The sequence below is a fragment of the Ixodes scapularis genome, unplaced genomic scaffold, assembly GCF_016920785.2.
Source record: "Ixodes scapularis isolate PalLabHiFi unplaced genomic scaffold, ASM1692078v2 PGA_scaffold8__174_contigs__length_109621045, whole genome shotgun sequence".
Taxonomy (NCBI): domain Eukaryota; kingdom Metazoa; phylum Arthropoda; class Arachnida; order Ixodida; family Ixodidae; genus Ixodes; species Ixodes scapularis.
This window is the reverse complement of record NW_024609883.1, coordinates 47517663-47539249: the sequence shown is the minus strand read 5'-3', so window position 1 is coordinate 47539249 and position 21587 is coordinate 47517663. Positions and strand designations below refer to the sequence as shown.

At 41.7% G+C, this 21587-nt stretch overlaps 1 protein-coding gene and 2 non-coding genes across 4 annotated transcripts in view; all 3 read right to left on the bottom strand.

The window, feature by feature from the left end:
- The window catches only part of LOC8043810 (eyes absent homolog 1), a 169318-nt gene that overhangs the window by 97081 nt on the left and 50650 nt on the right, over positions 1-21587 (bottom strand). For both annotated transcript variants that reach the window (XM_042286624.1, XM_040207622.3), the window contains 3 exons: positions 20581-20693; positions 18695-18844; positions 14642-14884 (listed from right to left, as the gene is read on the bottom strand). In XM_042286624.1, the coding sequence (XP_042142558.1) occupies positions 14642-14884; positions 18695-18844; positions 20581-20693 (506 nt within the window). The remainder of the gene's footprint in view (positions 1-14641; positions 14885-18694; positions 18845-20580; positions 20694-21587) is intronic.
- On the bottom strand, positions 8509-8590 carry Trnal-aag. Its single transcript has one exon. It is a non-coding gene; the product is annotated as a tRNA-Leu (tRNA).
- Positions 11185-11266, bottom strand: Trnal-aag. The gene has a single exon. It is a non-coding gene; the product is annotated as a tRNA-Leu (tRNA).

The following is a 21587-nucleotide window of genomic DNA, read 5'->3' as shown; positions in this document are numbered from 1 at the left end:
GCCACCCTTTAATCGGTTAATTTATCGATTAATCTGTCTAGTTTATTTCATTGCAAAATATTTAAAAAAGTCTTTTTTTTTTCTGCTGAATCTGTGATAAGCGGTGCAATGTGCAACTTGGATTATGAATTAATCTCGATATGTAGTTAAGAACAGTATCAGAGACCTTTCGCAAAATATTACTTTTGCTGCGTGAAGCAAAGATGTTCGTTGATATTCTCTAAAAAGAGCGACTTTTTTTCATTGTTCACAAGAGTCTCTACTGCGCTAAACAGACACTCGAACGACGTTGAAACTGCCGGGGACATGCGTAACCTCTGCACTTAATCTGATGCTATAAATATATCGCCTCTATGCAGTTTACCTTATTCTAAAATTTGACCTAAAGGTAGCCCTTCGTACAGGCGTATTCGTCCACGTCTGCGTTATGGAAATGTAATTTTGAGTTTTTTTGTACGTCTAAATTTTACCGATTAACCAGTTAAAAAATTTAATCGCGATTAAAGCATTAATCGATTAATCGGTAGGTTAATCGATCAATGGCCCAGCCCTATAAAATACTGCTTTGATTTATTTAAGAAATAATTGCCAATTATCAAGAGTGATACTTATTTCCAAATTGAATTTACCGGCATCTTGTCACGAGCGAACATCAACAAACCAAGCTATGCCTAAACTTTTCACTTGGGTACCCGCTATATTAGGTCAAATTCGATCTGAGTACGAAGGTGAGTATAAATTAGTGAACAATTTGGATCATTCTTTTATGCATGATTATTCGCGTACATCGCGGTGCTGAATGTAAACAATCTTGGTCATGAAAACAAGCGCTATGATTACCGATCAGTGTTACTATAAACGGTAGACTAGAAGGGCTCGTCCTAAAACTTTTAAGACATTTTGAAAATATGATTGCTTTTATTTCAGCTGTCGTCATCATATATATTGTGAAATGTGTTTCGTAAATTAGATCTCTCAATATACATGGCAAGGACGTGCCCATTTCATCATTTTATGCACTGTAATTATTTTTTAAGATCAACAGCACAGTTAGGATTTAACTTTTAGGACTGCCACGCGAGGTTGTACCAATCACGCGTATTTTAGGCGACGTACCAGACTTCGTGATAACCTTTCGATTCAGGTAAAATATATGCGACTGAAGTAAACAAATGGATGTTGAGTCGCATAAACACGACCTTTTGAATGCTGACCTAGCTTTTCTTTTACTGTTTGGTAGACACTAAATAGCGCATTTTTTTATTTTTGGTACGTAAAAATATAAGTGGATTGTACGAAAGATAAAGAGCTATATAATTACCCGTTTCACGGTGGAAATGGTGCCTATTTCCAAAACAGCGCGGAAAATATATTCCAAATATAGCGGTTCAAACCGGTTCGAACCGTTATTTATGCTTTGCGGAACTGAACCGAAAGCCGTGAATCCGTACCTGAACCCGAACCGAACCGATCAAAATTTCGGTTCGACACTGAATACTAAAGGGACTAACTTGTGCCCAGTGAGTTTTTTCTTAGAGAGTTTAGTGACACGGTGTTTCGGTTTCTCTGACTTTTTTTCGATTAAGCATATCATTGACAAAGTGCCAGGCATGAGCCAAAGATGCCACATGTATAAATCGAACAACCAGCGGTGAAGCATAATTCCGGCGTTGCTTCCAAAGCTGAGGCCCAAAGAAGCCAGGTTACAACCTAACAACCGTACGGCGAAACCTCGCGGTGGCAATTTAGATTGAACTTACCTAGATTCTGGCCAAAGGTGTCAAGTTTGGCCGTATACCTTGGCTTTTTCTAACTAAGAATGGTAATACTTGGGTACATTGTCGGTACAAAGAAACCGTTACAATTTACGTAAGCTTCCACGTGACCTCCTCATTTTAAGGCTGGTTGAAGTGCCAATGAACCAAGCTACTATTGTGGGCAACTAATGAGTCGAGTAATCGCTTGTCCCTACTCGAGAGATGTGAGCACCTGCCCTGCATTATAACAAACAAGTCACACAAGGCCCAAAATAGTCTGAGAACTATCGACAACAAGAGCATTACAAAACGCGTAATTAGTCATATTCTTTTTGTACTTTCATCCGCGTGCGATCAGTAAAGGGTTACACGTATTTGAAACAAAAAAAGAAAAAAAAAACGGAGACGACAGACGAAGAATAGGACAAACACAAAACGTCTCACACGCAGACTTTTTTTTTTGTGTGTGTGTTTGCCCCCTTCTCCGTCCGAGGTCTCCGTCCAACATCTCCGTTTTTTTTTTTTTTTTTTTTTTTTTAATATGTGTAACATCAGCCAGCTAGCTTGTTTACTTAACCATTGTTTACTTACTCCTTTTTCAATAAAGGGCTGTTGCACATCAAACTGTTGTATAACGGGGTTTTGGAGGTATGATAGGCAAGGCGAGGCGTAGTTACAAAACGCATTAAACAGAACGAAATCCGGAAACTTTTTTTTCAAAGAGGATGAAGAATAGAGCGGTGAGCGGCCGGCAGCCCCAGCGTTGCCGGATGGTGGAAACGTGGTCGCAATACCAAACTTTCATTTAAATTTTAGCAAATTTCACCATACACTGTATGGTGTATAATGAATGTTAACACGAAAGAATGATATTTTAGGTTCTTTTATGTCATTTTTATGATAAATTTTAGTTATCAAAGCACATAAAAGCTTTATGCATTTGGGTGGTTTCATCTCAAATCAGGCAGGCTTAAAGGGACTCATTTTTAATTCTAAAGAAAAAAAAAATGTTTTGGGGGAATTTCTCAAATGAAGGAGGGCGCAAACCGTATGTTTCATAGAATTGCTTGTTCCCGAGTTAGGGAGCGTAGAAGCCGCATTTGCAGAAACTAGTGTTTTTGCCTGCCGTCGCAGGTCGTGTGTTTTACACCCTCTGCTGCAACTGCTGTTTTCCCCCCATCCTCTTAACTTTCGCCCCTCATTTAATAGGCACTCTAAAGATACCTTGATGTATTCAAATATTCCTAGAAAAAAATATTTTCTAAAAAAATGTCGATCTCGTTGCTCAGGTCGATTTTGGTCAATTTTGACAGGTCCTTACTTTGTCTGTATCAAGGTATAATTTATTTCTTTAGCTCTATTGAAAGCCAAAAGCAAGCCCATTAGAAATATAATAGTACCATTCTGATCTTATTACTAGCCGTTCCGCCACATTTATGTAAACATTGTGAGATATAACAAATGTTGAAAGTTTGAAATCCTTTTTTTTTACATTTTTCTAGTATTTTTTGTAATTCTTGTAGGTAGAATAGTCGAGTACAAGACAAAAACTTTATATACATGTAATATGTTGGTTTTATGTCCTCTATTTGAGCCGCAATCGTGTGAAATGTGTGCTCATTTAACTAAAACACAGCAGCCTTACCGGCATTGTGCACCTCTACGATTTCGAAATTATGATTTTGTTCACGTTCTCAAAAAAGGAACATAAAGTAGGCGAACATGTGAGATTCATTGTAATTTAAAACTTGAAATAAGAGAGAAACCACATAAGCCCACTACAAAAAAATGAGTGACAAGCATACAGGAATCAAAAGGCCTCGCAAGATATCAAAAATTGTGTTTTTATAGAACGGCTCGAAGTAAACGAGGGTGGCTACTCGTTATACAGCCTATTACGATTGAATGACAACTTCTCACAGCAATCGGGCAGGCTAAAAGGACCGAAAAATTAGAACCTTCCAGCCTGTTCGATTTGAGATGAAACCGCCCATTCTTTTTATAAGAATTCATAGCTTAAAATAAAAGTAAACGAGGTCTCAGCAAGCCACCACACATCTGTTACAGGACGTGCACAGGGGCGCTAGTAACACGCTACACGCCGGCTAATGAAAACAGTTCCCGCGGAGCATGCCATAGGATAGCGCGTCTCTATCGTATAAAAACGCACTCAGAATTCTAACTTCAAAAACACCGTCCGCCTCTGTGTTGTTGATTTGTTTCTTTTGGCTCACCCACGAGCATTTCTACGCTGTGTAGAAATAATGAGGTTCTTAACTATGGATATGCAGACTTTGGGTGTGGGTATTCTTCTAAGCTATAAGTATAGGTATTTACGTCACTGTGGTAGCTTCAATTGGGTCAGATTTCTCGTTTTATAACTTCAAGTACACAAAAATAATGCAACTCGTTTAGATTCCGTTAGTACATATCATTAAGCTTAAACTTGAAGAGAAGAAAATATCGAAGAGGGCTTTTTCTTACTTCTTAAATTGATTTTCAAAATATTCCGTGTTCAGTAAAATAGGCGATTTTGAGCGGTACTCCTAAATTCGTCCCGCTAATGACCAGAACATTGCATATTGCAATGGTTAACAAAAGTCAGGGTAACATACGAGAAAAGATTGAAAGTCCTAGCGTTTAAAAACGCCAAGAACAAAAAAAAAAAAGTCAATGCGAAGCATTATTGCACAATGTGCCGTGTTTGCAATTTTTTCATGAAAACTAACAGTGTTGTTACTTCGTAGTAAACACTTTGGATGACTTATTTCTATACGTATTTCGTCAATACATAATTTTTTCTACCCGTAGACGTAGCAGTTGTTTTAAAGGAGGTGCCCGAACTGTTAACGCAGCACAATCCGCAGAAAGCGCGTCGAACTTGGAGTGTACTTCTAACGTTTTTCTTCAGCAAAAAAAAAAAAAAAAAAAAAAAAAATTGTCTTTGTAAAACAGCAGTCGTCTTTGTTTCGCTAAACACTCAATAAAAAAATATCTTGGAAATACAAAACCTGCCCACTGAACTTTCCCAAAACACGGAATACTCAAAGCAAAGTAGATTTAAGAAATCAGGTTAAGTACTGCAACTCATTAACAAAGACAAGCTGCATGATATAAAATCCTGTGATGTAGTGCATACATACATCTTTAGGCACCTTTTGCGACGACTTCGACAAATTCGTGCAAACTATGGGAAGCAAACGAAAGACTTCCAAGTATCGAATTCTGTCTGAACCTTTGTCGATTTTAACAAATCTTGTTTTCAATTTCAAAAATATCGGCGCACATATTCACCGGCAATGACATCTACATGTAGCCAGCCTAACGATAGGAAATCAGTTTGTTCGCCTTAAAGATTTTTTTGAATGATATGTGTACACACTAAATATGGTCACGGTTTTGTTTTATATAGAACTATGCATGTATAGTAAATAAAAAGTAATAATAATAAATTGTTTTAGTTTTCTCGTGCCCACAAACAACCTCTGGGTTTACAGTGTGGTGCACTAAATATACATGAAGTAAAACCTAAAAATAGAGGAAACAACAAAGTTAAATCAATAAAAGCCATGCAACATTATCATAATCCAAAATTCATTATTTATCAGTTCGCAGACATCCGCTCACATAGATTTAACATAAACTCATAAGTGGATGAAAAGATGTAGAGGTTAAATTTTAGTGAATCATATGCAATTTGTATCCTTGGCAATGGCATCACAGCGGACAAGCAAAATGAATAAAAAGTTGAAATGTTTCGGCTCGGGCGAGAGGGAACATGAAACTCAGTAGATTGTAAAAAAGCCGCTGAATTTACCCTGCCATTAACAACTTTGTGAAGGAATAGAAATTCTCTGTACTGCCTTCTCACGGCCAATCTATGCAGCGAAAATTTACGAAGCAATATTTCGTAGTGATACAAATATATCCTTCCATATAATTGATATTCATGTTTCGCTTGTTTGTTCTGTACTGGGTGTACGAACCGCAAAGGGAAGAGATATTTATGCCTTTAGACTCTGTCCCCGTTTCGGTTGTTCCGAAAAAAATAAACTACGATTCAATTAAATAAAAAAAAAAAACATTTTGCTCAACACATAAATTATTTGTGATACCTTGTCAGAACTAGCGTAGATTCCACAGAGCTGCTGCCCCACACCGCTGCGAAAGCACGTGACCTTATCTTGCATCTCGTTCGCGTGCGAAGGAAACGGCAAGCAAAGCCCCGCGTTGGAGCAAGTAACTTCAGGACAGCGTGGGAGCACTGTGGAAGCTTTTACATAATTGGAGCACCTTGGAAGCTTTTTCAAGATTTTTAGATAAATGACACCGTAAACTTAAGTCGTGCAAAATTTATCATGTATGCGGACAAGACCAGCATGTTCTTTTCTTCAAATAATTGCGATGAGCTTGGTAACAATGCCAACATCACCTTGACCAAGTTTTGAGCTTGGCCAAAGGATAACTACCTAAAAATTAGTACTGCACGAAAAAGCCATAAATTCTCGTGCAAATTTTTTTTTTAGTTTGAAACATTGTACTTGATTCCACCTCTATTGAAATCGTTAGTATTTTTAAAACCGCGGTGCTATTTTTTCGGAACGTGTATACGTCACAGTAGTAACATACTGCGAATGATGCGCACTCTCACTTAACGTGAAACTGTCAATATATAATTTCTTATTTCAATCTCACTTCAACTACTGCAATCTCGTCTAGGGTAACACCAGACTTACGAACTGCAAAAAGTATTTCTGTTGCAGAGAAAATAACAGTAAGAATAATATTTATCGTATAGCCTATGATTCACACATAGATAGTTTGTTTAATGCCCTTAAAAAACTAAAACTAGATAACCTTTATGAACCTAGACTATGTGTGAGTATAAATGTAGAAAAAACCGTGAACATTCTACATTTCCACCAACCACAGCGCAACTGACACCTAACGAGCACATCTACTTAACTCGACATGCGGAATATTGGAGGGTTAAAGGCTGCACGACGAATTATGGTACACAAATATTACATTATATCGCGCTTAAAATGTTAAATTACCTCAAACAGAATATGTTTGCGTAGACTCTGTCTCTAACAAGGACAAGTGTTCATTTCATTTGCACTAGAGACTGTTTTTCGCCATGTCACTGCTACTTTAAAATGTTCTTGCATGATGAAAGATGATGAAAATAATCCCTGGAGAAGGGGAACAAGAGGGACAAAGGACAAACATAAATTTATGTTTGTCCTTTGTCCCTCTTGTTCCCCTTCTCCAGGGATTATTTTCATCATTCTTGTCCAGCTCGCTTGCACCTTTGCATTTAATTGCATTATAATTATTTCTTGGATGAAGCACTTTTGTCTATTTTTTTTTGTGCGCGCAAAACACACACACACACATACACGCACGCGCGCACACCTACACACGCGCGCACACACACACACCTACGCACGCACGCACGCGCGCACGTGTGTGTGTGTGCGTGTGTGTGTGCGCGCGTGCGCGTGTGTGTTTTCTATCTCGTGTTGCCGTAATGCCAGTGTATGGGGCTTACGACTGGTCAAGCCTCCAATGATGCTTTTTTTCTCTTTTTGCTGCACCATACTTCATAAAAAGATTATCTTAATATTATTTTAGTATAAGCTACGCAAGCCTTGAAATCGCACCACACAATAGTTGGCGCGGAGCATCGCATAGATGCCTTGTTTTATATTTTTGGGTTGGCTAAGCCAAGTCCTACACTGATGCGAATGCTTCTTATGCTTATCTATTCTTTTCTAGGAATGTATAGAATGTGAGATTGTTATTGTGTGCCACAAATGAACGCATATTTGAACGCATATACAAATGAATGTATATTTTGTTTATTTACTATGTTGATGCAGCATGTTTTCTGCATGAAGCCTTTGGGGTCTGGTGTCTTGTTAATTTAATAAAATAAGAACAATGAATAATAGAAACCCATAGGTAAAAATTTAAAAAAAGGATGTTTCAGTACCCGGATGTCTATACACTTCTGATCTACCATATCAAAATGTGATGCTCGCCACATGGTACACGGCCGTTTAATATGCGCAAATATTAAGCAATAAAAAGCTATATATCTTGTGCCTTTTGAAATTGCATTTAGGAATTGAAAATTTCAATGATTCCTAATAGAAAAGACATTTATTGCAGCCTCCACCAGGGGGTCGCATCCTAGCGTTATATTAAACGACTGAATGTTATTTCCGTTACCATGAGTTGTACAAACGTACTCAAATTTGGGGGCTCTTGAATTTGAGCAAATTTCATGAAAATGAACGGAACATTCCATATTGTTTTTTAAACAGATTTTGAATTTGTTCAACGCAAAAGGAATAGCGAGAATTAATTAATCAATAATTAATCATTAAAAATACCAGCATTCGCAAAAACAATAAACGATCTTTCGAGCCTTAAAACGAAAAGCATTCGATATGTCGAGTAAGAAAATATATTACTAGAAAAAAATACCATTAGCATCTGACTTTTTTCTTGTATTTTTACATAAATGGTTTCAATCATTTGGCGGCGAATGAGCTCATAATTTGTCAGAATGAAAGACGAACATTTAGTGAAATGAGTCGATGGTGGCTTCATAAAGACCTATCACTAAATAAACTTCAAAAATGGCGTACGATTACGACAATTGAGATGGGGAAGTTGTTACCTTTTCATACAGATAATTTTTATTTATGAATAAGGCAAAAGTTCTCGGAAAAATAAATCATGGCAGCGGTGGGATTCGAACCCACGCCTCCGAGGAGACTGGTGCCTTAAACCAGCGCCTTAGACCGCTCGGCCACGCTACCGACGAGTCAATGTGAAACTGAAACGGCTTGCGACATGCAGGTCAGGTTAAATCGGGACCTCTTTTGTCTCCCGCCGTTCTCTCTGTACACGATATAACTCGGTGCATAGGCCAGCCGTGCTAAATTTTACGGAAGAGTGGCAGTAATTAAATGCCTTGAACACACTATCGGAAAAAGCGATTTTATGTTCACTACATTTTTCATCCAGCTAATCTTTCTTTGGCCACAACTGAGTGACCTTAAACCTCTCGTGGCAATTTATAAATTAACTTATATGTCAATTTCACTGGTGATTTTCTTTTTCTGTCTGCAATTACAATGCAACATTTGTATTTCTTAACACGCATCATCAATGTAAGATAATAAAATTACTGCAAACTTTAAGGACATTACGTCACTAAATGACTGCATTTAAATTCATAACATTTAACACAACACGGGAATCTGAAAAGCAGAAACAGAAGAACTTAGATTAAAGTTTGCTCCCTAACATAAGAGTAATAAAGTAATCACATTATAAAATATTTATCAAGACAATAGAATTCTTGATTTATTTTCTTTTTTAAGTTTTCAGGTAAAGTTGAATTTTAAATATTTATGAACTGCGTCCTACAACTATTTTTGTGGCTCACGTATATTGATACAGTTTTTTTATTTTTTATCAAGTAAAATTTTGTTTTCGCGTGCAATTTATGTGTCTGCGAGCCAAACTAGAAATATACTATCTAAAAACTAGTTTTTTTAACATTACCTAACAGATCAGAAGCAAATAATATAAACATTATATGCCTATGTCATACAATTACATAATCATGAGTCTTAAGACCATCTCGTAGTAGGCACATCCGACCCATAAAAACACGATAAAAACCTTAAAGCGAGGGACATTTAGACTGATTTAAGCAGTTGGAGTAAACTTTCTATAAACGTAAAAAGGTGTTGTTTTTTGTCGCGCATGTTTCGGGGGGTCACATAGTCTCCATAAAAAAAGACGCATTCGAGGATGCATTTTCAAGCTGCTGTAAGGGATTCGCTTTGAACAGGCCCACAGTGCACGAGGTTAGGAAATAAATACATCCTTGTTCTATTCCCTCTCCCAAAAAAAAGTGTCTATAGGGCTAGCGCCGGCACATTGAAACGTTTCCGAAGATCGTCCGCCAAGTTTGGCGCAGGAGCGCTCGGCGCTTGTGGCATTTGTCGGCGGCAGATGTAAATAGGCGATCCCGGTCATGCCGTCGTTTGTGAATACCGCAACAAATAACCCAAAACAGCTTCTTTTTTTTTAATAAGGTAAGTTTGTTTTTGATATTCTCAACCCATGCTTCCACCCAGTGTTACACCTCGGTAGCAAATCGCAGTGCAATACGTATAAGAATCTAATTTTTTCGGGCCGCCTAAATTGCCTTAGAAGCGTTAGTTTACATGCTGTACGTCGGATCAGTTCTTGAAAGAATGCACGAAAAATGTATACAATTTACACTACGGCCGTTTAGGAACACTGGACAACGCACTATTGTGAAATCTTTTTCTCCTCAGCGAGTTGGAAGAGAGGGGCAGTCTGTGCAAAAGTCAACTGGGGGCTAAACCGCAGTCGACGTCGTGATTCGGTAGTGTCAATCTGGCACCGGCAAAAGTGCACAGTCACTGCGCTAGTCGTCGTAATGTGTAGGCTATCACTAAACAAATCACGCACAATAAATGCCCCAAAAAACTTGCTCTTTTTTTTTTTTAGGCATGGTTTGTTTAGCTGTTGACGGCAAATCCGCCAAGACAACGAGCGCCCCCACGATACACTTTTTGGCGTTGATTGAATGGCACCATCGGATCGTGGTGCCGACTTTGGTCGGACTTGGGTTCAACCAAACTATAGCTAGAGAAAATTTCCGACAGCATACATATTTGTTTTTAACTTTTGAAAGTTTGATTGCGTCACCTTGATTTGCCCTTTTCTCGATATCTGTTCTGATTTTAGAGATAAGATGCCAGGGAGAAATAAGATGCCTACGTATTCTAAGAAAAAATATGTTTAGCTTAAGTAGTTCAGAAAACAGCCGTGGACCTTTTTTTTTTATATATAGGGTGTCGCATTCTGGCGTGATACAAACAATGAGTTCACTGACGTATTAAAACACTGAAACCCTAGAAACCAAATAAATGTCATCCTAATAATAAATGGAGCGTTTCTTGTGGTTCTTTGCTGGTGTTTTTTCATAAATTTTGTCAAAGCGAAAGGAAAAAAAACTACCTAATAAGAACAGCGTTCGCGGAGGCCATAAACGAAGTGTCGAACGATTACACTAAAAGCATTCGATATGACGAGACGGAAATTCTTTTACTAGAAAAAACAAATTGGAAAACCCTAATACCGTTGTGATACCTTTTTTTTTATGAACCGCTTTTTTATATTATTATTTGATTGTATTATTTTTCAGAACATAAAAGGAGACAAGTGGAGGAATAATTCGAGGCTGACTATACAGAGAACCCCACTACAAAGTTAAAAGGAGAAGACGGGCATAATTCCGGGATTCACAGCATAATTTCGCTTCCAAAGCAAGAAGTGTATGTCCACAATTTTGCGAAGTAAAAAGATGTGGCAGCGGTGGGATTCGAACCCACGCCTCCGAGGAGACTGGTGCCTTAAACCAGCGCCTTAGACCGCTCGGCCACGCTACCGAACGTACGACCTTTTAATGGAAGCAGCTTCTAAATTTAGTCCAAATTAAACTAGGACCTCGTTTGTGTCATGTCGTTTGCCTGCACTAGATAACTCGGTGCGTGCGGCAGTCACGCTAAATTTTGCCCAAGAGTAGCACCAATTAAATGCGTTGAACACTGTGTTTGAGAACGCGACTTCATTAATTGCATATTTAATCTAGCCGAGCATTTTGTGCTTCAATTTAGTGATTGGAATTCTCTCCGGGGATTTAAAACAAACTTAGAGATCAATGAACGGTTATTTACTATTTTTTTCAGTAACAATGCAAAATTTGTATATATCAACATGCATCATGAGAGTATGGAAGTAAAATAACTGTAAACATGAATTACGGTACGTCACTAAATTACTGCATTCAAAGTAATAAAATAGTGATATCCATAACGTAGGAATTCGAAGAATGGAAAAACAGTTTAGAATCAGAATTATATCCAAATACGCTCTTAAAGACATTTCATTATCAAATAACTTGCAAGGTTATAAAATTCTTATAGTGTTTATTTCTTTTTTAAAAAAATGTTATTTTGTAATATGTATACATCGCGGCATACAACTATTTTGTTGGCTAAGATACAGTTTTATATTATTTATAAAGTACGATCTCTTTTTTTTTTACGTTCGAATCAATAAATGTCTCGGGTGCTGAGCTAAAAATACACTGTCTCAATTGCCTCTTTGTGAAACTAATTTTTACGTATTCGATACAGAATTTATAAATAATATAGGCCTAATTTTATCATATTACCGCTTAATTGTGAGTCTTAAGGAAAAACTTCCATCGGGCAACTTTATTTACCCTTAGAAATAGAATAAAAACGAATTAGCCGTGTTGGTCGGTATATGTCAAACAGACTTCTACTTTCATGGTTGATCTTTTACACATAGCCTAGGATGGATAGCATCCAAAGGTAGTATTTTAGGAATAAATTTCGCAATCTATATATAAATATGAATATATATATCTATAAGTTGAAATTTTACGCAGTGTGAATGGTCCACAGCCGCAGACAATGCAACGACTTTTTTTCTTCAAAATTGTTAATTACGACAAGAATTTGTAGTAGTGAACGATCTTGAATATGGCGGACGTCAGATCCTTTCAATAATCACCTCTGATACGGCAACCTTTTTTTTTTCCCCAATAAAGCAGTTATTTTTAGGGTGTATTGTGTTATACAGTGTTGTAAGCGTCACCGGAAACAAGTTGTGGGATACGTTACATGTTACTTGCATATGAAAGGAAGCCATTTCTAACCTACGTTCCCTCAAAATAAAAAGGAACGTGTCACCGTTACAGATAAAAAGTAACGTACGTTACTTTCGTGTTACTTTTTGCTTATAAACTTGCCACAGCGCACACCTCAAAATGAAGTCTGCGCTGTGGCATTACGCAATGCAAAACGTCATGCTTGCATTGTGTAATGCCACAGCGCAGACTTTATCTTGAGGTCTATACGGATGTTCCGCCCCCTCATTCGTTGAGCTGATTTCGTAGATCGCTGAGATTGGCTCTTTGAGTGTTTTGCGGGTAGCGGGTAAGTAGACGCACAGGCATTTCTTAGAGTATCGTAGATTACTAGTGATATAGTCCTTTGCAAAAATCGCCTCCTGCGCGCTGCCATCTTTGTCTACTGGGCTGTGGAACGCCTCCCAAGCATGCGCTGTTGATCTGCTGTGCGGTATATCGGACGCTGCGCATACGTCCAAAGCTGAGTGACTCAGCGTTTTTTACCCGGTCGCTTCGTTCAAGACTGCCGCTGGAAAGGTCTATAGTCAGCATATACAAGCGTACGTGTTTGATTTCTTTTTTAATTCGAACATATTTATTAGAAAAAAAATTACGTAACAACGTACACTCATGCGCTTTGTGTAGGTGAGTTATACTGCCAGGGAAGCGCAAGTTTGTCTGCTTATTTTGGGTTTTTTTTTGTGACATCAGAACGCCGAGTTTTGATTGGCTGTTATCGAAGGATAGCGGGTGCATTCTAAAAAAAAGAAAGCCCGTGCGTCTACTTTCCCCCACAACACTTAAAGAGCCAGTGAAAGCTATGGGCCATAGAGATCGGATAAAATAGGGAAGAGGGGCAATTGAAACTTCTCTATTACATCCTTAACCACTCCACCCCGCGCGGCCGCGGGATAGATTGATGGGATGACTACGAGCTTCCTTGCGGCTACCTCAGGGAGTTTATTGATTTTAAGGTATCGACGTTTATCGAAGCCGCACTTGTGTGCGAATCTTGTCATTAGACAAATTAGTACTGCCAATGACACCAACGACAAATTCCGCTGAAGAAATATGAATTGATACAAGCCCGTCTTATTTTTTTATCTGACATACGTTTGCGTCCGGTTATTATTTCTTATTTTTAATGGGAAGCATTTTGGAAGATTAAGGATTTACAAAAAATAAACTCCGATAAACACCGAATTTTCGCTAAAAAATAAACTCCGAACAACACCCTCCGAATTTCGCGAAAAACAAACTCCGAAAACACGGTGCCCTAATTATCACCCGCAGGTTTCAATTTTCTTGTAGGCAAAATAATTCCCAACATCATACATTTTTTCATAAGAAATAAATATTCGAACCTTTTTGTCTACACGATTTCAAATGAAATTATTCATGCACATATATATGGTGAATAAATTCTTCTTCTTCTTCTTCTTCTTCTGCTTATTATTATTATTAATTCGTTTTTAGGTGGTGACACTTCTTAAGCATAACAGAAGAAAAAGTTTTCTAGATCGAGAATAGGCATGCATTAAAAAAAAACATATTAAACTGCTTTGAATATGTGGGAGAGTATGCAATAAGCATGATTAAATTCTAGCCAACCACTTATACAATTAATAAAACTACACTAAAAGATTGCATCTTGGGATTGAATTCGTATAAGCTGCAGTAGGTCCGTTTCTATTAACTTGCATCAGCACTGAACGATGTTTGGAATAAGCGTCAACGATATACCTCAAAGAAACCTCTGCTTTTACCTCATTTATTCTTTAGCCCACTAATGCAAAAAACGTCCGCTGGTTTCCCCAATAAATAAGTGCATCCCCCAGAGATATGCCCACCTTTCTTCTACCGCATTTTCCGGGGCGTCCAAGTTTTTATTTCTCTTTTTCTGTATCGCTCATTATGGCGATACACGACGGACGTTTTTAATGACAGATTACATTAATGATGATTTCTCTTGAATACAACGCTTCCTTTCGCGCTAACATTTGTTACCTTTTTCTCTTTTCTTTTTTTTTTTTTTTCGGCCGAAATTTGTTTATGAAGACGATAACACAGATTGCAGGGTTCGGGGGCTGCCGGCCCGACTCACCATGTTGTTGGGCCGCGACGGGTGGTAGCTGTGCAAGTTGATACGTGGACGGCGCTAGCGGAGAGGCTACGGCGCCGGCCGCCGCTGCCGCCGCCGCCTGCACGTATCCGTACCCTTGGGCGTAGTACGGGTAGCCCTGGGGTCCGTATCCGCCGTAGCCCGTGTAGTCGAGCGGCGACTGGGCACCTCCCGCTTGCGCAGACGTGGGAGCTCCACCGAAGGCGCTGCTCGAGTAGCTCGACCCTGCCAGTTCGGCACGGACGAAAGAAAACGAGAACGGGGAGATTAGGGAGTTTTTGGTAAAACGTAGCGGCGCGCAGGTGGGGAAAACACGGTCAACGAAAACTCTCTCTCGATGTAAGGAGTGTATGGGAAAGAAAAAATGCGTGTTTTTTTGTCCACCTAAATAAACTACGCATCGCCAAAAAAAAAAAAAGAAAAAGGTTCAAACTTTGCGAGAATGTGACGCTAGGGGTGGTGATACAACGCGAAAGTTTCGGGTCATGGCGTTTCATGGATCAAAGGAAACGAGAGAAAAACAAAATTTCGCTATGAGCCGATGTTCACCAAAGCCTAATCAATATTCGTCGACCAAGAAACGACATTGAACACCTGTAGCATTCATTTCAGTGAAAGAAAGAAAAAAAGAAAAACGTCAATGAAAAAGAAAACAACTTCGTCTACTTTTCCGTCTGCAAAAAAAAAAAAAAAATTTTTTTTTCGTTGGAATAAATGTTACAGGCGCCACCAGCGGCATTTCTTGATATTGGCGCACTCGTGTATTTCTGCGCACTCGTGCATGGTTTCTCGGTCGAGCCCAATCATGAAATTACTTTTTGATACCAAGGTAGAACTTCCTATTCCGAAACAAGTCAAAGCGACGCATCTCCAAATTGCGTACATACTACGCGTATCGTCGTTTGAACATAAGAGGTAGCGAGTTATTGATTTGACCGCCACCGTATGCCCATGCTTGTGAATGTAACGGCACACAAGTGCAAGCCAGCCAAAGTACTGTTCACGCGCGCTAGTCGAAGCTATGAGCTGATGGGGGACCAATCAGACACCGTCAAAAGCGCACCATTATGGCGTTCGTCATGTTTATGACGAACACCATGATGGTGCGCCATGGCGTTCGTCATGTCTATCATCGTTGAGCCAATCATTAACACTAATACCCGCGTCCCACTAGAGCGACATACAGAAACAAAAGACAAAGACAAGCCTCAAACCAGAGTCTTTCGCAATTTGAGACGCTTTGTAGAGTAACGGTGGCTATGCTCAAACACGAGCATCATGCACGCGAGGGTATCTTTGGCAGGCTTGCAATCACTCGTGCTTACTTTGCGAGCACCGAACGACTAAACGCCTGCCAAAGGTACTATCACGAGCATGCTGCATGGGTTTGAGGCTTGTCGCTGTCTTTTGTCTCTGTCTGTCGCTCTAGTAGGATACGGGCATAAAGGCCCAGTGACTTGCACTTTTGACGCCGCTAGATCGGTCCCATCACCTCGTAGCGTCGACTGCGTCTGGATTTAAGCTGAAACGAAGGACAGACGCCATGGCTGCAAGCGTCTGCCTTCGCGCAATACACTTGGGAGTGCTATTCGCTCCAAGGAGGCTCGACGAACGACGAAGCTGAAAATACGTTTAAACCTAAACATATATATATATATTTCACCGTGGCATTGAACGTGGTGTTTAACTCCGCTCAATGCCGCAGTACGGGCTCTATTTCTAATTGTCTTCAGCCTCTTCGTTCCAATAGTTAGCTTCGTAGATTGCAGCGATAGGCAACGAATTGCGGGAGGCAGACGTTCCTGATTTTTTTAAGAGTGAAGAAAACAAGCACGAGGCTCTCGGGGCCTCGCGTGAAAGATTGCACGCGACGCCGGAAGACTGACGGCACTCTCGCTTACTTGGGGCTCCACCGCACGGCGACAGTAACGATCGCTCCGCTTCGGCTCTCGACGCCAGCTCACAACTCTCGCAGATCCAGATCCATCCCGAATCTTCCCCTTGTTCACGCACGCGTCGTCGAGCTGATTCCATGCTGCCGCTGCCGCTTTCATCATACATCAATCCCGTTCCTAGCATTCTCGAAGTGCCCGTGAACCCGACGAATTTTCAAACTGTCGGGCGTTCGTGAAAACAAAGCAGCGGTCGGCGTCGGCTTCGCGATAAATTGAGCTAGGGACGCCTGCACGCGGCTCCCACTGCCTCGCACGAAAGCACACTGGGCGGGGAGACGCCACTTTCAAAGTGGAATCTTTCTCTGTTCTTCTCGCGCTCCAGCTTGAGGGGGGGTTGGGGGGTGCCCCTTCTTGAGGCGTCTCCGTCCGCGAACGCATCCGCTGTTTTACGGCCGTGGGGTAACCCGACCCAAACCCGGGGTGGCTGGCTCGACTTCGAACTTCAGCCTGCTGAGGACGCGTCAAGGTCGCTGGGCGCATTCTAAGAAGCTCGTCGTCCTCCCACCACAAGGGGGGTCTGCACCCACGTGTCGGAGGGGTGGCGTGGGAGAGGGAACTACGCGCGCACGCACAAACCACCCCAACACACACACACGCTTCCTCGCCAAACAAAACGCAGAAACACACAGAGGCACAAGTAAGCACAAAAACAGCCGCGTACACACGAAAACACAGGCACACGAAAACGCAGCCAAAAACGTACGTGTACATATACAGACAGTGGCGCAAGCAGGCTCGCTTCGTCAAGAACACGCGGCGCAAACACGAGCGCCCGTACATTCAAGTGCACATACCCTTATAAACACAAACGCACAGACATCAACGATGAAACCTATACGAGCGCAGGCATACGGCAGAAAGCAACGTGCAAGCACTCGGACACATACACACTCATGAACATGCACAAGCATGCAATCAAACGCCCGCACACACGCACGCACATAAACAGACACACATATGAACTAATTCACGACGAGGTTCCTTAGATGAAATAACCGGTCCATCCCCGCGCTTAGCAAAAAACACCACTTAGTGGACCCTGTCAAACTCATGTTTCGTTAAAAAAAAAAAAAGAAAAAAAAAGATGACTTGACAAGGAGTGTATACGCCACGGCTCCCTTCAGTGAGTCACAGTCAACCCTTCCTACATCCTCTCCACGTTTTCCCTATCTCCAGCTTGGCTCCCTTTGCCTCTTTTAGGAGAGGAGAGCGCTAAGAGGATTATCTTCCCTGCAGAAAACCGACGTTGTAGTACGTCGGCCTGCGCAGGAGAAGTGTATACTACGCAATCACGGTGTCTAGCGCCCGACTCCGAACCCCAGAATGGCTCGCTGATGGGGCCGCAGCTTTCGCCGTTTTGCCGAGTCAGATAACCGCAGTACAGTCGCGATATTGGCGAGGAGATTGAAATGTACGGAGACGCTTTATCCACGTTGTTTTCCACGGAGCCCGGTGTTTTCCCCAACGCGAGATGTGTGGACCGTGTTCTTCGCGTCATCTTCCTCAACAAAGACCGGGGCACAAATTGGACGCGAGAGCTGTGTCCGTCAGTGTTCGGCCACATCAGCCGTAGTGAGTGCCCTGCCTCAGAAACACGAACAAAAAATTCACGTTGCTGTTGTCCCCGTGGGTTTGCTTCTCTACTTGGCCACTAGGGGCGCAGCAGCTGGATTTGCGCTCTGGGCTTTCTAAAGCCAGCGACGGAATAGGAATCGTTGGAAAAGCAAAAAATCACCAGGCTCAGGTTATTGGACTGTTGGCCTACGTCGAGGGAAGAATAAAGGTTTTGTTATTATTTACGAACCGTAGGGAGAAAGGGCGCGCACCAGGCAGCGAAGAGGCACCGCCGTCAAACGGATTGTCACATTCGGTTGGGGAGAATGTTGAATGAACGTTCGTGCTTAGCACCGATATGGGATTCAGAACCATGCTCCATTAAATTTGAATTTAGAAATATAGTGGCCAAAAGGTTAGCCCGTCAGTTTTCTTTCTTTTTTTTCAATTGGGAATGGTTTATTATTTGAATTTAATTTTTTTTCATCCATTTATCTTTCCTGATAGGGAATGTGACGTCACGTACCATAGGCGTAGTGTCCCTGCGGCGAAGGCGGCATCGGCGACTGCGTGCCGTTGGTGGTCCCGAAGCTCCCCGCCGCGTATAGGTACGACTGGGCCAGACCCGACTTGCCCTGGCCTCCGGACTGGGACGTAGAGTGCTGCTGCCGGGAGCCTGCAACCCACGCATCGGCCAAAGACCCGGCGAACCCGGTGAACGCATGTCGTCGCCGCGCGTATTTTAGAGTTGGCGATAAGGATGAGTGGTTTACTGTCTCAATGATCCCCATACAAAAATGGTCTATGGTCGCCTATGTAAAATTCTAGGGCAGGCCTGTGTTCTGTGTATTATGTGTGTTCAGTGATGCACATACGTGTATCTGCCATGTAGCTTTCAGAATTCAAGGGAACTTGAAAACAATTTTTCAGAGTGCGCTGGCTAAAGAGAGTCATGGGAAAACCCCATACCGCCTTCTTTAACTAACCACACAAATGGCTAAAGACACCCAAGAAAAAGCCATAGGAAACTATAGCATGGTGGAGAGAGCCATAGGACGACCCACAGACCTTTCTTTAGCACGACACGTAAGAAGCTATAGATGGCTAAAGCAACTAAAGGAAAAGCTATAAACAGCTGTAGCATGTAGGCCCCAGAAAGCCATAGGGTAGGTCATATAGAAGTCTTTAGCCAGCCATTAGGAAGGCTAAAGAGCGCTATGACTGGATATTGATAGGGCCATAGACAAAACGAAAGAGGCCCTTAAAGGTGACCATAAAGAAATGCAAAAGACAGTCATAGAAATTTCTTTAGCTAGTTAGGCCTAATAGCTAAAGCCGACCATACAAAGAATTTTCTATAGCCGACTATAGGACATTTTTGTATGGGGATCGACTCAATGACACAATGAATAGATGCCCTATTCTGTAACCAAATTCTGTCGAGACCGGTTATAACAAAGTCGGTTATAACAAAATAGCGGCTACATCGAAGCGATTACGATTTCCCAGTCCGTTTTGCATTTCGTTTTAACCGAAGTCGGTTATAACGAGATAGCGAATATGGCGAAGTCATTTCCGATTCCCGTTGACTTCGTTATAACCGGTCTCGACACTAGTCATGACGATGGACGCATTTAAAAAAATACACACCAAGTAGTGGATGCCGCGTTCATTATCTGAGTACGCCATTGTTTGGGCACGAACTCTGAGCATGAAGTTTACACGAGGGCCACGTCAGCGTTCGGCGTGAATTCGGATTCAATCACACGCTTCGTGCCCCATCTCCACAGAAACCGCCAGTGTTACTTGACGGGGTTGTGAAAACGGTCTATTAAGGCGAAATACCCCTTTCCCTAAGCACGGGAAGATCAGTTACTCGAGTAAACAGCGGGGCGGTGTGAAAGCAGACAGTGCTCTGTTACGCTTGCGGTCTGTTTACACGTGCAGTCTCTGTCAAAATTTAGAGCCCACAGCGCACGAGTTCAGAGTGGGTTTTTCGCTCCCTTTAGGGCGGCGCTGCTATCGTCGGTGCTCGTTAGCGTGCCTAGATTAGAAAGAGAGAAAGGGAGAGCTTTCAACTGTTCGATTGAGGTCACGTGGTTTGTGGGCCGCGTTTACAAAACGAGTTGCGAGGGGGTGACGAAAGAGTTGATCGTCCGCGAGCGTCTCCGCCTCTTCTCTGCGTCCGCCATTAAAGTGCAAACGCTTCCCACGGTTTGAGTTGCTCCCTCTCCTAAACATGGGCTCTCTCTAGCGCTCGCATGGCTGCCATTAGGTATTCTCAATACCCTCGAAACAAATGCGAGTGCCGACGGTCGCAGCGCCACTGTACGGGAGCGAGCCCGCTCCTATACCACACACAGTAGGCTTAGCTGACAAAGGCTGTATACCTTCCACGGAAGGAACACTTACCGTACGAGGGCGTTAGCACCGCTGAGCCGTACGCCTGCGCAGGCTGGGCGCCGTACAAACTCGTCGCCGGCACGGAGTAGGAACCGCTGTTCAGTTGGCTGTACGCCTGCATACTGCGCAGAAACGGGAAGGGCGCGAAAAGATATATATATTCCGAGTGGTGAGCTATGCAGCATTACCAGATAGAATAATCGAAGCCCGCGTGCAAATAGCGGTTCCACGTCATCGAAGTGAGATTGGGCGTCAGTGCTCGGCCGGTCCTCGTGTTAAATCAGTGCGTCGAATGACATTCGGCGTCGGGCTCGGGCCAAGCTGCTTAACTCGGCGCCAGCCGAAGGTGATGTCGTCACATGGACGTAGACTACAGCGTGGGCCAAATGGATTGAACGCACTTTAAACTGAACGCACGAATCGGTTTTTTAACTTATCGCGCTGGGATTTGCTACGGAGGTACTCGAAGCTGGTGCATTCATTAGTGAGAGTAAGAATACATGAAACGTCCGGAGTTAAAAGAAAGAAAACAAAAACTGATTTTGTCTATATGGAAAAAGTATCGCGAGGCCTTTTATCTCCAAATCATCAGAAAATCGTTGTGGGCTATTGTGTCAATTATTACGATTGAAAAAAAAAAATTGTGAAATGAAAAGAAAATTGAATTGGCCAACCTATTCTTCGCTTCATTTGTCCCAAATAAGCGCCACAGTAACACGTAACATTTTTTTTAGTGTACATTCAAAGTACAAAAATATATAGATTTTTTTTTTTTTTTTTGTTTCCTCATCCGAGCCAATCTTTCCACAATTTTAGCGAAAGCTTCCACCAGTTTCAGCACCTCTGAAGTGAATCCCAGCACCATAAGTTAAGAAACCGATTTATGCGATCAGTTCAAAGTGCGTTCCATTCATTTGGCCCACGCTGTAGATTGTTCATGGGCCTCGATCATTCCTGGTGGTGTTGGTTAGAGTGACTTTTAAGAAACCGAGGCCGTGGCATATACACCTTTTCCA